General features: G+C 50.3%; 7 protein-coding genes across 7 annotated transcripts; 4 read left to right on the top strand and 3 right to left on the bottom strand.

Annotated features, from left to right (window-relative positions):
• Nucleotides 1–179: 179 nt before the first annotated feature.
• On the top strand, nucleotides 180–1377 carry BCR38DRAFT_475779 (uncharacterized protein; the record flags this gene model as incomplete). The annotated part of the gene is made up of 5 exons (XM_040863019.1): nucleotides 180–308; nucleotides 601–632; nucleotides 685–952; nucleotides 1017–1122; nucleotides 1172–1377. 4 exons carry the CDS (start codon nucleotides 180–182, stop codon nucleotides 1017–1019), a joined length of 432 nt encoding a protein of 143 aa, XP_040714253.1. The 3' UTR covers nucleotides 1020–1122; nucleotides 1172–1377.
• A 745-nt stretch (nucleotides 1378–2122) lies between these two features.
• BCR38DRAFT_458931 (soluble quino protein glucose/sorbosone dehydrogenase) lies at nucleotides 2123–3659 on the top strand (the record flags this gene model as incomplete). Its single annotated transcript, XM_040862226.1, has 3 exons — nucleotides 2123–2171; nucleotides 2230–2964; nucleotides 3112–3659. 3 exons carry the CDS (start codon nucleotides 2123–2125, stop codon nucleotides 3657–3659), a joined length of 1332 nt encoding a protein of 443 aa, XP_040714252.1.
• Nucleotides 3660–4689: 1030 nt separating this feature from the next.
• Nucleotides 4690–6744, top strand: BCR38DRAFT_438408 (oxidoreductase molybdopterin binding domain-containing protein). Its single transcript, XM_040860584.1, has 4 exons — nucleotides 4690–4993; nucleotides 5071–5265; nucleotides 5333–6324; nucleotides 6394–6744. Exons 1-4 carry the CDS (start codon nucleotides 4832–4834, stop codon nucleotides 6605–6607), a joined length of 1563 nt encoding a protein of 520 aa, XP_040714251.1. The 5' UTR covers nucleotides 4690–4831; the 3' UTR covers nucleotides 6608–6744.
• A 518-nt stretch (nucleotides 6745–7262) lies between these two features.
• BCR38DRAFT_410832 (uncharacterized protein) lies at nucleotides 7263–8110 on the bottom strand (the record flags this gene model as incomplete). Its single annotated transcript, XM_040858515.1, has 4 exons — nucleotides 7263–7358; nucleotides 7469–7711; nucleotides 7797–7904; nucleotides 7958–8110. The coding sequence occupies 4 exons, from the start codon at nucleotides 8108–8110 to the stop codon at nucleotides 7263–7265; spliced, it is 600 nt and encodes a 199-aa protein (XP_040714250.1).
• A 549-nt stretch (nucleotides 8111–8659) lies between these two features.
• BCR38DRAFT_395314 (uncharacterized protein) lies at nucleotides 8660–9570 on the bottom strand. The gene is made up of 2 exons (XM_040857630.1): nucleotides 9213–9570; nucleotides 8660–9149 (listed from the first exon to the last, which is right to left on the bottom strand). Exons 1-2 carry the CDS (start codon nucleotides 9250–9252, stop codon nucleotides 8866–8868), a joined length of 324 nt encoding a protein of 107 aa, XP_040714249.1. The 5' UTR covers nucleotides 9253–9570; the 3' UTR covers nucleotides 8660–8865.
• A 200-nt stretch (nucleotides 9571–9770) lies between these two features.
• Nucleotides 9771–10254, bottom strand: BCR38DRAFT_410830 (uncharacterized protein; the record flags this gene model as incomplete). The annotated part of the gene is made up of 2 exons (XM_040858514.1): nucleotides 9771–10006; nucleotides 10095–10254. The coding sequence occupies 2 exons, from the start codon at nucleotides 10252–10254 to the stop codon at nucleotides 9771–9773; spliced, it is 396 nt and encodes a 131-aa protein (XP_040714248.1).
• Nucleotides 10255–13126: 2872 nt separating this feature from the next.
• On the top strand, nucleotides 13127–14863 carry BCR38DRAFT_346783 (major facilitator superfamily domain-containing protein; the record flags this gene model as incomplete). Its single annotated transcript, XM_040856276.1, has 4 exons — nucleotides 13127–13228; nucleotides 13309–13504; nucleotides 13564–14508; nucleotides 14565–14863. 4 exons carry the CDS (start codon nucleotides 13127–13129, stop codon nucleotides 14861–14863), a joined length of 1542 nt encoding a protein of 513 aa, XP_040714247.1.
• Nucleotides 14864–15784: the final 921 nt, after the last annotated feature.

The raw sequence follows: 15784 nt of genomic DNA, 5'->3' as shown, positions 1-15784 counted from the left end.
CATGTCGTACCCGGAATTCTGCAGCAGAAAATTTGCTCTGCTGCCGGCGTTGCAGTCCTAGAACTGTCTAAGACGTGCAGTTTATGGTACACTTGTAGATGTGGCTGAGAGGGAACCTTCCTCCACCTCCTGTCGCATTTCGGAGCCCAAGATATGTCTCCCTCAGCGACTATTCCAATATGGAGGTTTTCCGTGCTGTCGCGAGTTTTATCGATATTGGTCAGGCTTTGGCCGCCATTCCCAAGCTGATCGATGCTGTCAAGGTTGTTACCAACATCAGGGAAGAACTGAATGGCTTGGCGTTCGAGGTATACTGTTGATCCGTCATTGCTCTGGGACTTATGGCTTCAAAGTTCTGATCACGCCATCCGAAAGCCCACGTTTCTCACCCCGCTACACGACGAAATGCCAATGGGTTTTACAAAATACTCGTCGTGCGATTCACCCGAGCCTCGGGCCCAAGACAAACCAACATACCTCCGCATGCTGCGAAAGACAACAACATAAATACATAAAACATACCGAATAAAATGGATCTGGAATCGGGAGAGGGTTTTAAGTCTTTGCGAGCGGGCGAACAAGACTCAGAATAAGCTGCAGTCAGCTATGAACTTCTACGCTCAAACGCTTCGGTAAGTTGGAGACAAGAGATAAAGCCGGGTTTCATGCTTCTAACTTACCTAGAAGCCATGGCCACCTTCTTGAAATGCATACTATCACTATTGCCCGCAGGTACACTCCTGAGATCACCCCTGAGACCGATCCTGAGACCACCCAGGCAAGGTATCCCCTTTTGACGAAGAGGAGAATCTGTGGGCGGCAATGGATGAAGACCACAACGATGATGAAGACGATGGCATTGGGTGGGAAACGGTTCCATCTGACGACAATGGGTACGATTCAAGTGATGAAGGTAATTGAAGGAGATCGAGTTGCTCACCCCTCCCTGTTGGTACTTGATACACCCAAGTCACAATTAAGAAAGCACTTCTGACGATAGCGACGACCAATTAAAGTGAACTCATGCTATGATTTCGCCACTTTTGCATCACGGAGTTTGACGGTTCTTGGAAATTCCGTACGCCAAGGTACAAAGCAGGTCTCTCTAGGCTTCGTAGTAAGGTATGTACAGTCTACAAACAAGTACGGAAGTCTTCTAACTCTTATGAAGATATGTTATAAGTACATAAAAGAGCATGACTCGTCATCACAAGGCCTTAAGCTCTTCGACCAAATGAGCCTTTCAAAGAAAGAATGGCTGAAATGCAGTCTAGTAGTCTACGCCAAGCGCATTCACGGATAGAACCGGCTGGCCTCTGTCGAACTCTGAATGACATAATCCATAGATAAAGCAGTACACATTGTTCTACTACGAGGGTATATCGATTGATTCGTGGCCAACGCTGCTGTTGAACTTGGCGTTGGGCATTGCGTTATCCCGCGCTCTAAGCCTGTAGAGCGTTGACTCGTATACTGCGCGAAGAGGTGGAATAATCCTGTCGTAAAGAGATGCGTATACAGTTTCACGTGAGAATCCACAATGCAAATCAAGACAATTATCTCATTAGACCACAGCTATATGCCGGTGGCACATCCATATGTAGATTATATCATCCGGTAGTCCATAATAGCCGGAATAGCACGACGTTCCAGCAGTAAGAGCCGACGACACATTTCTTGATTAGATGAGGATCCCTTCCGCCTAATTGGGACCAATTTATTGATATAGGCTCCGCATACCCAAAAAAGTAGCTGCCATGGCCCAATACCCTGCATTCTACACCTTAGTATGCCTGGGCATCCTATCATCTGTGGGGAGGCAGATGGACATCACGACGTCAATGTCTCGTGAACAGTCTGGTCTGTGACGGTCTGATGGACCAAAGTGACTTAAACCCCCTAGTTTGGACGATCCAAGAGATTTCTCCTCTTTCTTGAACAGCTCTAAATGGCGGACGACGTTGCACCGTCCAGTTTGCCTCCTGGACAAACTGGGATGAAGCTGTATATATGAGAGCATCTCCTCGTGTGTCACCCATACTAAGTCCTGTTCTGGGTTGAATGACGAATCTTGTATTTTTCTGCAACTGAATCTTTCTGAAATCTACACTCCATTAACAACATGCGTTGGGGTATAGTGGCTGCTGGTGTAGTTGCCCTTGCGGGTAATGGTAAGTGCCACCGATTTTAGTTTCCACAGCGTTCGACTTACAAGATACGCACGACCAGCATGGGCTCAAGAACCATCGGCATTGCCGTTTCCTACTACCTGCTCAGGGGTTGCCGCAGCGCGATATCAATACTCGGTATCCAGCACATGGAAGGCAACCAAAATCGCTGGCGGCCTCCGACAACCGCGATCCATGATATTCGATCCCCAGGGCAACATGCTTGTGCTGCAAGCGACGTCGGGGATCTCGGTGCACACCTTTGGCGCCGACGGGTGCATCAACAGCACCAAGACACTTGTCACCAATGGCCAGTTGAACCATGGCCTGTCACTGACGCCGGATGGGACAAAGCTCTATGCCAGCTCGGTCTCGACGGTCTGGCAGTGGGATTACGACGCAGCCACCATGGCGGTCAGCAACCAGAAGGTCGTCGTCCAAGGCATCGGACAGGGGATACACTCCACAAGGACGACGCTGGTGGTGCCCAACAAGCCCAACCTCCTCGTCGTCCAGGTCGGGAGCAACAACAACTGGGACATGGACGCCAGCAGCATCAACACAGGGCGAGCCTGCGTCCGAGTATTTGATATGAGCGCCGTGCCCGCCTCGGGATATCAATACAACTCGGGCGGATGGGCGCTCGGGTACGGGCTGCGAAACGAGGTCGGTCTCGCCTTCGACCCGAACGGCATGGTATGGGGTGTCGAGAACTCGGGCGACGACTTCGCGCGAACTGTCAATGGGCAGAGGACCGATATCCACATTGACAACCCGGCAGAAGAGCTCAACTACCGTAAGTACCTATTCAACTTGCCCCGCCATGATGATCAAGGTCATCGTGAAACCCCTTTTTATTCTTTTCCTTTCTTTTTTTTTTTTTTTGCTTTTCACCTTATCTTTTATATCTACTTTCATCTCGTCTAACACAGATATGACGCAGTCGGCGACCCCTCCACACCCAGCACAAACTGGTTCGGCTACCCAACCTGCTTCACCGTCTGGGATGGCAGCGTGATCCAGGACGCCACCTTAAAAACGGGCGACCAGATGGTCGTGACCTCGAGCGGCGGGGCCAACGCGAGCTTCCCGGATGCCATGTGCGCCGAAAAATCCATCCCGCCGCGTCTTTCGTTCCCGGCCCACACGGCGCCCATTACCAACGTCTTCGACGCCGACGGCACCAACATGTACGTGACACTGCACGGGTCCTGGGACCGGAAGCCCCAGGCCTCCGGGTACAAGGTCGTTCAGGTGCCCTTTACCAAGAAAGAGGATGGTTCTTATGACCCTGTTGCGGCCGCGGACAGTAAGACCGGGTTTACGGATATCATGTGGGCGACCAATTTGGAGCAGTGCAACTCGCCTGGGTTGACGGTTAGTAGCTGTTTTAGGCTGGCGGGTTTGGTGTTTGACCCCGCGGGATCGAGGTTGTTTGTTTCTAGTGACAACAATGCGGAAGGCGAGCTGTTCATTCTGGGGAAGAAGTAGTTACGAGGAGAACTGGGGGGCATGGCAAAGTGAGTTTGGTTGTTGGACATTCAAACTATAGTGATGATATAATATTTGCTGTGCAATATGACATGAACTATTGAGTTAATGGCTCCAGATCAATGAGATCAGTGTGAATCCCCAATAAGCTCATGGCCAAGGAATGTGGCAGCGAGGTGCGGGCTTGGTGTGGAGGTGATCATTCTGCATCGCTCCAGAGACCAGGGGAGCTGGGAAGGTATCGCCGGACGGCAGACTAGATCCCACATCTGACCCGATTGAGCAGACAGAACCAACCAAAATATATCTAAAATACAGGATCCCTATTGCTTGAGCCTATCAGCCTCGGGGGAACAGTTGGCCTTGGGGAAGCTCGGACGAGATCGGTACTCGGAGACTCAAAACGGTATATGCATCTGGTTGTTCATACGTTTCTGCGACTCCATTGATGTCTGGTTGGCATATCAGAGTGCCCATGTCGGCAGGCATGTACGAAGTAATGAAATGATGGTACGGAAGACCTCAGAGATGCCCGATAAGTTGCACTGCTCCTGGTCAAACACCCAACGCAAAATTGACGTGAATTAGTCCTGCAGCTAGTCGAAGTCCATTATTCATCCGTTGTTGTGACATGCGCATCCAATGCCATATCGGCAGCACCGATCTTGAAGCATTTTGCGTCCTTTGAAGACAATATGCCGAGGACTCGTGTCACTATGCACATGCGTTGTTTTGCGCGAGATAAGTAGCTGCAGTGCATTGCGTGGCATTGTAAGTTAGTCAAGTGCGTATTATTAGGATGCAGCCAGGACGAGGAGCATAGGCTATTGGCCCAGACTTCTGAAATCAGCTTGAACCCATTTGGGCGAGTAGCTATCGATCATACGAAGGGGCGAGATAACGCAGACGCAGGGTGCTTACAAAGTGTTTCCAATTGTTTTAATTGCGCTAATGAGAAAATACGTCATGATTACAGAAGGCTGTCGTGGGTATTTTCCTGGCATTCAATGATGCAACGTGCAGGGATGCACTGGAGTTCTTCGAGGCGCCGTATATGCCTCCACTCTCACGAACCGCAGACAAGCCCAATATTCTCATCTGAGATAAGTTTGCTGACACCTTTGAAGAATCGCGTTTGGAAGTTCCAAGAATATTCCCATCGATGTCTCACAATGGCGCCTGCTGAACCTAACGCCATACCTTTCAGGACACAGGGGGATGTCCCTTTTTTCGCCGAGGAACGAGAGGGATGGAAAGGATATGTTGAGTGGGAAAAATACCCAGAAAAGCGGAAGAGGGCCGAAGAGATACTCGCCAACTACGACTTCCCAGTGGTTGGTCCACCTCGAGCCATTGTGTTATCCGACACATGTCATCGTATGGGAAGATACCGTGGGCTGACCTATCCTAGCCACCCGAATTCCAACTGGAACCACTGCCAAGGACAAATCCCATTCTCACAGGGGAGCGTTGGAAGCAGTACCACTACGCCCTGGGGCCTACGCTTGAAAAACTACCAGATATCAGTTGGAAGTATGTCTTACAGGAGAAGTCGGCGGACATGATCCACGTCTTACAGTTTCCATATAACGGTGAACCACCACGGGTGAGAGCTTCCATGAGCATCCGTACAACCCATGGCGGTATAGTGACCTTAGTAATACACAAACCAGACACGCCTCGTGGAGAATGAGATAACACCCAACAAAGACTTCTTCGTCCGCAACCATGGTGGCATCCCGGAAATCAACCCCTCTGCCTATACCTTCGACATCTCTGGGCTCGTCAAGAACCCACAACGCCTCACCCTCGCAGACCTGAAAAACGAGGACCTTTTCCCGCGCATTACCAAAACCGTGACCCTCCAATGCTCGGGAACTCGGCGCATCGAGCAAATCCAGCAGTACCCAGGCGACGGCGACGAGCTCATTAACGCGCCCTGGGGTGAAGGCGCCATCGGGGCGGCCAAATGGACAGGAGTCAGCCTCAAGAAAGTGATCAAACGCTGCGGGGGCCTCGTCGACGACGCGGCACACCTCGAGTTCTTCGGTGCCGATAGCTACTTCAAGAAGAAAAAGATCTACAACTACGTCGTGAGCGTGCCGTGGCGAAAGGTCAAAGCCAATGAGGTAATGCTCGCGTGGGAGATGAACGGGGAACCGCTTCCCAAAATCCACGGGTTCCCGTTGCGGGCTGTCGTGTTTGGGTACATCGGCGCTCGGAGCTGCAAGTGGCTGTATGAGATCAGGGCGATTAAGCATGAGAGCATGGCCCCCGTGCAGAAGAAGGAGTATTTGTATTACACGCCGCAGGTGGGGAAACAGAACACGCTCTATAGCAACGGCTTTAGTATTCAGGACATGCCGGTCTCGTCGGCGATTATGACGCCACTCGATAAGGAGCAGATAGTGCACGAGGGCAAGATCAAGCTGAGAGGGTGGGCATACTCGGGTGGAGGGCATTGGCCGATCCGGGTCGAGGTTTCGGGCGATGGGGGGAGTGTGTGGTACGAGGTGCCGTATGAGAAATTGTCGACCAAGTATTTTCATGCTTGGAGATTGTGGGAAATTGAACTCCCTGTGGATGCGGAGGGGTGGTTGGAGTTTTGTGTCCGGACGTGGGACAACGCGTTGAACACGCAGCCGACGTATGTCAGGTCTGCGTGGTAAGTCATGCTCCTCAAAGCGATCGGCCCTCTTGACACATGGTATGCTCACACAGTCACTTGCTACAGGAACTGGGATCTTCACGTCACATCTTCATGTCATCGCATCAAGGTCTACAGCATGAACAAGACACGTCCGCTCACAGCAAAGCGGCTCAAACAGCTCGAGGATAAGGGAATATCCATTCTTCCCATCACGCATCCGATGGAGTTTGACCTTGAGACGGATGAGGAGTATGAAGTTGCTATGGAGGCTAGGGGTGGACGTGATCCCAAGGAGTGATGACCATGTTTGGGATTTGCGCCGAATGATATACCAGCGGAGTCAACTCATGGTGCAACGGGGAAACGAATGGCTTAGTCTTTCTTTAAGTGGAATTGTAAATGAAGCCAGCCTATTTAGTAATGACCTATATTTCCGAGGAATAGGACTAATTGTAGAGCTACACCGGATGTGCCCGGTGGTTCCATATGTCAATGCGACACTGCAAACGCAACATATCTATGGGACGGCCCTGAAATCGTTTGTATCCCGCTTGTGGGTTACATATAGTGGTTTATCATGTCTACTGCAGTTTATTATTCAAGGCGATGATACAGTCGTGGGAGCTGTTCAACTCGTAGCGTTAGGCACCCGTTTCGTGCGAAGAGCAGGACTGCATTTGCGTCTGGGCTCGGGTATACTCGTGCTAGGATTAGGTGTTTTTGATGGAGACGTACACACGCATGAAACGTATACAGATACTTGAAGTCTTCAAAGTGTAGAGGTATTAGCAAGTTAAACCTGCGTTCGTTGGCCAATAGACCAGATACTGTCAAGGTTATGGTTATAGGACGAACCTTTGCAATAGGCCTGAGAGCCTCAACAGTCATCGCGATTTGTTAAGGTGCCGTGCTGGAGGGTATAAAAGTTCGGCTCTGAAGGCCATAATTGCGATCTATTTAACCATAGGCCGTCGGTCCCCTTGGTAAAGCTTGCAGAGGGAGCTGCTTCGAAACCGTAGATTGCGGTTCGCAAATATTCTCAATTTGACCTGAAAACTCGGTTAGAGCAATCCGTACACAGTGCAGCAGGTCTATGGGAATTCCGATTATTAGGGGGGGGGAGGGGGGTGCTCAACGACTTGATACCAGCTGCACCAACTTCATTTGCATCCAAGCAACAAGCTAGTACTATAACCAGCAATAAATCATCAAGATTGATGGGACTTGAATCATTTATGTCACCCAAATGCAGGACCTTGTCACTTTCGACGCGGCCAACGATCGCAACGACGTCCGCAAACGGGTAGGCATGGGTGTTTGGATGAGCCGCTGGCTCAAAGACCACCCTGACACCACCCTCGAAGAGACTCTGGTAAACTGTCACACCTAATTCTGTACCAACCTATAAACCACCACCGGCTACGTCAAAAACCAGCCGATAAAAAGTGGCTGTATAATTCGCCCCGGGTGATGCAGCTGCACCTCACCGTATCAACACTCAAGCTGACGCTACCACAAATCGCCGCCGTCCCATCACTCGATAGATTCATGCTTGTCTTGGAGAAATTCTGCACAGAAGTAGGATCCTCCCTCCACTACACGATGTATGACCGTACCCTATCGCTCTTCAAGCAACGGCGTCAACTACCCAGCCTTTGAAGTAAACCTCGAGTAATCCATCCTGGCGCCTGCCTCCGTAACTCTGCCGGAACTCTGCCGCACAACAGGCAATCAACCCTGGCTCGAAGCCGTAAAGCGCCTCCTCGACCTCCTGCTGCGCTTCAGCGGACGGCAACCCCATTTCTACCTTCACATCGTGGCCATCCGGCTCTAGGATGTGTGCTGATCCGGGAATACGGTGGTTGCGATGGATCACTATGGCAAACCTGGGGGAGGGGGGGAGTTTGGGAAGAGGGCCGAGGAGTTGACAAGGCCCAACTTGACGTTGTTACCGAGAATGGGTTCGTGTTGTGCGCGTGGATTTATCCTGTTACTATGGATGGTAGCGCGGGGTATTATAACGGTCCCTGTGCGAATGATCAGGGTTGGGCGTTGACGCATTTGTTGCAGTGGAGGGCCGATGAGGAGTCGAGGGTGGATAAGATACGTGCATACAGGGTGATTTTATTGATCTAAGTTGCGTTGTACGTATCTGAAGTTGGATCCTGGTAGTGCTTTTCCGTGGCGGTCTTGCTTGCGTGTAAGTGGAGTCGAGTCGTGAGGTTGTTTCATGATATGAGGCAACACTTGAAATCTGTCGGCAACTTGACATTCGTATCACTCTCATACCAACCAGCTGGTCTATGTGACTGACCAAGTGCGCCGTTATCTTCAAGTCTTGATTGGACGTTCGTATCATAAGAATATGTATAGAAAGTCCGTCTCGGAGATTTTCAATGTTTCGTCAAATCATAACTTTTCTATAACCTCAGCGCTCCGCGATCAATCATCCATAAAGTGCCAGCCTATAGATCAGATCCCTTCGCATAGTATGCCATTAAATAAACCTTTCCGAAGTCCAGGTCCAATTACTATCCTGAAACCTCCTCAGCAGATTTAGAAGCCCTGCTTCTCGACCTGGGCCTGAGCCGCGGCAATGGTGGCATCGGCGTTGGGATCCACGAATCCGCAGCCCGTCTTGCCGTTCTGAAACTCGGCGCCGATACCGGAGCAGATGCCGACCTCGTTACCCTCTTCGTCCGAGGCACCCCCGGCACAGCAGCCCTCGGAGCAGTCGCTGTCGTCGATGCAGCCGGCGGTTGTAAACTGGGCGCCTTGGCCGTTACCGACGTCGCGGGCTCCGGCCACGTTGGGAGTGAGTGCAAGCGCTGAAGCGACGACTAAGAATAAACGTTAGTATGAGAAGATCAATGAGGATATAGATCAGACGTTTGGAAACTTACAGACGCTCAGGAGAGTTGCGGCAAAGCTGATGCGGACCATTTTTGCGGTAGTGATTAGGTATTCGAAAGCCGGGATTGAAGGTATTTAAAACAATTGTTTTGTTGAAGTGAAAAAACTGGTGGCAGAGAATGTAAATGGCTGTACTGGTTGAAATGAAATGAATAGAATGGCCTCCAAAAGCATTCCAGATATCGAGCACTATGCGGCTCTTTAATAGTAGTTGAGGCTCGCGAGTGTGTTACTCTATGACCCGCTGGCGAACGGCGATCCCTACCCAATGGAACTCGGCAATCTGCTAGGACGTGCTGAAACAAGGGGTTCAGACGAGAGACATACCCGCTGGACCCCATAAACTCGTCAACCCCTTTTGGCGTGTCAACCCGTCTGCAACCAATGGAAAGTAGGTTAGATCGCCCGGGATCACGGCAGATTTCTCTGGGCCGCATAACCTGGTCTGCTTCACTGCCGCCAGAACATGTTACGCAACCCTCACCGGCTCAATGGGTGATCTTACAACTCGCTATGAACCGGGCGGTGGAGGCTGGCGTTTCGATTACCTACTCGTTAACATGGGTGCCTTGCAACATCGTTACGGGATATATTGTGCGCGATGGACAATGGGACGGCCCAGGGTTTGGGCGAACTTGGTTCCGACTTGCCTCCGATACAAAAGCTAGGCTGTCCAAAACATTCGATTCGCAGATCTCGCTTAGACTGTCGCGCTTAACTTGCATTGTCTCAATGCGGGAATGGGTTTCTAAGCTTAGGGGTGTACCCGGGACGGCAATAAGAACTTTCAAAGCAAGTCAAGGCAAAACCGGCTCTTCAGAGAAGGGGCTGCCGGTGTAGCTATTCTTCATTGTGTCTGAGTACCAACTAACCTGAGTGCCAATCCAGGGCCCAGCCCTTCATCACCCAGTCCATATTGAATTCAATCTCGCTAACGTTCAGGCTCTGCTTTCCACTCCTGACAAGTGCCACTCCTCTAGCTTTCTGAAGCCTGTCCGCAAAATCTGCTTCTCCCGGCACGTCACAGTCCATCGCGCCACCGCATTTGATTATACTCATGAACCCCCCTAGTTTCCTTGGCCACTTCTGGAACCGTGCTGTGACTGAGCTCCTGGAGCCACCGTCTCTAGAACAACCGCAGCTTTATATTGAAGCCTTGCCATTTGATATTTGCCCCTTATGCCAGCGGCCTGGGCTCTAGGGAGTGAGCTTTGGCCCTCGCCTCATCGTACGAGTGTTCCGTAATCGAGAAGGTGAGGAGCAGGTGGCGATAGTGCTCGAACCAGACGTTGATCACAGGGAGTAAACTGTCCGTTTTCGTTTCATTATCTGTCTCGAGAGCTTTGCGCAGAACCCAGAGCGCTGTCAGGCTGTCGAATCTCAACAAAGGTCAACCGCCAGGGCTTTGGCTAAAATTGCGGCGAGATTACACTGCTGCCCCACGGTGCTGTTTGTCAGTAGCTGCTCCCATGGTTTTTGCAAGTTGTTGGAGAAGCCGTGCGACTCTCAGGTCGTTGCCGCAATATCAGCCGGGCTCGTCTGGAAGCTGAATCTATGAATTGAAACCAGGAGGTCCAGCTTGTCTTGTTCGCCGGAAAACGGCCAACTTGATCAGGAAACGCCTGTCGGAATTCCTGAAAGAATTCTGTGATTTGCAATGTCTACATTATTGATTGGGCAAGATGGTAGATGTGGGTAGGGAACGACGCTGAGGTACTAAATGAGCAACAGTTTGACAAAAACCACGTTGTTTCATACCCACAGAACCATGTCCAAATTCTAGGCACCATGAAAAATATTGCCTCTTTGACACAAACATGTTGCATCTAGTCAGTCAATGGGAAACATTTTAATAATTCAATTATCCTAGTTGGTGGGATATCCATGAAAAGGGGCTCACTGTTCGGAAGACGTACCCCTCAACGACCTAAGCAACGCAGATCAGCCTAGAAGGACACATTATAAATTCGGATATACAAATATGAATGTAAGAGAAACACCTTTTATTTGGACCGAGTTCACCTCATTAGGAATTTTTTTTGTAACGGTAGCTGAGGAACTCTGAGTTAACGAGATTGAAACTCTCATATTTACACAAATATCGAGTATATGTAGCTTAATATCTATGGTCAGCAGAGTCGGTACTTAATTCGCAACCTCAGCGCGGATAAAGTAGTAAGATGGCATCAAGCGAGTGCTTAAAACATCGAGGGATACTGAGATATTAGTATGGAATGCTGTAATAGTCATCGACATCGGACGATAACAAGTAAGGCCTCCATAGAGCCGCATACTCGAGTTATTTCAGCAGAGACAGCGCAAATTCAGGAAGTGGTTATGCGTGTTTTATAGCAGGCTGTCGCGTGCTGCGGTACTTGAAGTTGCATACTGTCCTTGTGAAGGGCCAACCAGAAGCTTGCCATGAGATGATAATCGTAGATTATAGGAATACGGCGCAGATCAGATCTTTTAATGAATAACTGCGGAAATATCACCGAGAAACCTATTGTCAATTGCCCCCTCCCCCCGAAGTGGTCGAACGATATGGTCATGGCAACTGGGAAATGATACAGACGTGTTGCGTACGTACAATTACATCATCGACATGGGTTGTGAAGGCAACGTCAACGACTATACATCGTTGTTCCGGCTATTTCATATAGAGCTACAACGACGAAAATAAAAAAGCCATACTTTGTTCTGCCTTTGGGTTCACTTCTATATTTATTCCATGGATGCCGATCTGAAATCTCTAAAATGCTCCACAGGTTTCGGTTTCGTTTTAGCTCCGATTACCTGTTTAATTGGATCTTTCTGCTCAACTTTGAGTTTGGACTAGCAATAGTTGAAGGAATTCTACGTAGCCCCGGGATCAACAACTGTGAAGAGCAGGTAACGGAAAATGCACCAAGACAGATCTGATAATCGTAAATAACATCATGAGATGAGGAAGAATTGAGCGGTGAAAACATCATTGGCTGGTGGATGAAGTGATCAAAAGGGGTTTGTAGTTTACCATCTAGTAACGCTACGGCCCTATTACACGTCCCCGTACTGACATACAAAGATCGTTCCATCAGTGTATTCCTGAAGTCAGATTCTTTGAACAATGAACTGATGACATCTTCCCCGATGCGTACAACTTGGAGTTTCTCTTTCAATCGATGACGGCCTTACCATCATCTACCAAGCCTTTGGCCTACGGCAACGGCGATTCCCAAGCTTTATCCAGCCAGTGCTCCGAGGCCCGAGCACGCAACACCGTAATACCATGGCAACCGCATGCATATGCGGGTGCCAAATATCCGTGGCGACCACCGCTAAACTTTTAATATTGTTTTCTGTGCGTGTGTTCGTGTCAGTTTTCTCCGTCTTTTCGCCATTCATGGAAATTTCGCTTCTTTTCGCCTTTGACAGTCAGTGACTGCTTAATACTTGCACAATTCCAACAACGATGACATCAAAAGGCTCTCGTTACTCTGGCGCAGGATGGATTCACCGCTCTAGCCGCCGGTTCGGTCTAGAAGACATCGTAGAGAACGATTCCATGGCCAGCGGTAAGATGCCCCGGTTCGGGCGGCAACAACAACAACAACAGCAGCAGCAACATGGGACCGAAACAGGCAGACGGGAGAGAACAATCCTGAGCGCGAGTTCGCTGCGTTTTTCTGGCCTGGGTATCGGAAAATTCATCATCAGGGCACCCGAGACAGCGTATCTGGGAAAGGCAGCAGTGGTCGAGATCAAGAAGTCCCCGTCAGGTCGCGTGCCCCCAAGACGTGACCCTGTGCTGTTGTCGGACGACAACATACCTTTGTCCCATGGTACTGACCAGCAGAGACAGTATGGAAATGAGGGGATGACGTTAGATTCGGAGAAGCGGACGGCTGAAATAATGCGGCACATGGGACTGGAGGACCAGCTGGCTGGTTATCCTAAGGGCTTGAGGTTGTTTGCGTTGACTTTTGCGTTAGTGTTGGCTATGTTTATGTTATCTCTGGAGATGGTGAGTACTTTTGACGCCTGTCACTATTTCGGTTGAGAATTCTCCTGTGTCCGGCAGGGTGGCAAGCTGACAACCCTCAGACGATTGTTTCAGCTGCAATTCCAAAGATCACCGATGACTTTGGGACACTGAGCATGGCCTCCTGGTACGCGTCGATATATTTCACCTTTGCTGCCGCTTTCAAGGGTGTATGGGGAAAAGCGCTCAGATACTTTCCCCTGAAGCCGACGTTTCTTTTCGGTCTGTTTTTGTTTGAGATTGGTTGCTTGATTTGTGGTAAACAACGATCCTCAATCCAACTTACGACTGTTTTTCTTATAATGACATCCAAACAGGACTAGCACCGAGTCCGGTAGCCATGGTCGTCGGGCGCGCCATCTCGGGCCTTGGGGGAGCTTGCCTCGGTACTGGCGTTTTCACTTTCATCGGCTTCGCCGCTCCACCACGGCAACGGGCAACATACACAGCTATCGTAGGGACCACTTATGGAATTGCCAGCATTATTGGACCTTTGATCGGGGGCGTTTTTACCGACCAGGCCTCTTGGCGCTGGATCTTCTTCATAAACCTCCCCATTGGTGCAGTGAGTGCGATCATCATAGCATTTTACTACGTGGCGCCCAAATCGGCGACTCCGATTGAAGCACGCCCCAGCGAGAAGCTACGGCATCTCGATCTGGGCGGAGCTTTCCTTCTTCTCGGGGCCATCGTCTGCTTCCTTCTCGCCATGGAGTCGGGTGGCCAATCTGCCCCCTGGAACTCGTCCCAAGTCATCTGCCTTCTGTGTGGTTTTGGCATCCTCCTGATTGTCTTCGGATATGTGGAATACCTCCAAGGAGAGAAGCCCATGATCATACTCCGGCTGCTCAAGGACCGCTGCATCTACATCTCATGCATTGTCTCCTTCTTTTTCGCGGGCGCTTTCTACACGCTCATTTACTACCTGCCGCTGTACTTCCAGACTGTGTCTGGAGTCAGTGCCACTGATTCGGGCCTTCGCACTTTACCCCTGATTATTTCTCTGACCATATCTACTGTTGTTGGTGGTATCTTTGTCAGCAAAACAAGACTTTCGACGCAGGTGCTCATCGTTGGAATGATTTTGATGACCACCGGTTGCGGGCTTTTATACACCCTCGACGCAGAAACTGTATTTGGCAATTGGATCGGCTATCAAGTCCTCACGGGTATCGGAGCCGGGCTTGCAGTCCAGATGCCCGTCATTGCATCCGCGGCTGCCGTCGGGAACGTAGACATGTCGGTGAGCGGCATGGTTCTCAGTGAGTTGAACCAAACATCTTTGGATAACACACTGATATCTAATGCTTTGAAATAGTGTTCCAAACCCTGGGAGGCGCCATTTTCATCAGCGCTGCGCAGTCGGCATTCGTGAACACTCTCATTCACAGAGTGACGGACTCGGTCCCTGGCGTTGATCCTCAGCAGGTGGTCAATATGGGCGTCACGCAGATTCGAGAGGCATTCCCAGCCGAACAGGCTAATGGTATCATTGCCGCCTATACGGCTGGGTGGCGGGTTGGTGTCGTGATTGCTATTGTTGGGTCCGCTTGTGCAACCGTTGCGAGTTTTGGCAACAGGTGGCATCGAATCGGGAGATGGGCGAGTGGAAGCTAGGCGCTTGTATACCTTTCGAGTATTCACAATCTATCCTGCATGGAGTATACGATGCAAAGTCCCCATTCACAAAGCTGTAATTATGCCCTAAGTAGCTTATGCACATACAAGCAATGGAAAGCTCCCCGACGGATGGCTATTTCAAGTACTCGAACGAGTTGATTTGTTTGATTATATATAAGCTTACATATCTCCACGAAACGCAAAGCGCGTTTCACTAAATGCTACAAGGAGGCACGGCGATATAGCTTATTATCTTGGCGTTTGCTTAAGGACGAATTCACCCTAGCGCTGACGTTCCCCGAATTCAGAGCGGCACAGCTGCAATGCTGATTAGCTCTACAGCAACGCCCCAAGTATTAAACCGGGGGTCCTTGAAATTTCCAAAGTCTGCCTCATCGTGGGCGGTGTCGTCCTGCTTATTATCGTGGTACTGTTCATGTCTACCTGAGGAAGAGGCGCAGCCGCTATGAGCGCGATGATCCTTACCCCTATCAGCCCAAGATCGATAGGCCTGGACGCAACGACGAGGAGATGGCATTTAGGGTGTTTAAATTCGAGGATCATCATATTGGTGGCGTGGACACGACCAAGAAGCACCAGAAGAGCGTGAGGGAGGCGAGCGCGAGGCGGTTGTTGGGTGGAAATGACGATGAATGGGGTGGGCGAGTGGGGAGAGGGAGAGATAATGATAGTGAGAGAGATGAACGGGGGGAGGTGCGGGTTCCGGGACGGACGGCGATGATGGCGGAATCCAGGCCGGGGGATGAGTATCATGGGCTTCGGTGAGGACAGGGTAATAGGATGGCTTGCCCAATCCAGCTGTTTACTTATGAGAACATGGCCTTCAACGCATGCGCCTGGCCGTCACAGCACTCGATTGATCTGAGATTCGCCGTAGCATACTCTGTTTCTAGGTGG

Source organism: Pseudomassariella vexata (assembly GCF_002105095.1).
Source record: "Pseudomassariella vexata strain CBS 129021 chromosome Unknown BCR38scaffold_9, whole genome shotgun sequence".
NCBI classification, from domain to species: Eukaryota; Fungi; Ascomycota; class Sordariomycetes; order Amphisphaeriales; family Pseudomassariaceae; genus Pseudomassariella; species Pseudomassariella vexata.
Note: the sequence above shows the minus strand (reverse complement) of the source record. Positions and strands in the feature narration are given on the sequence as shown.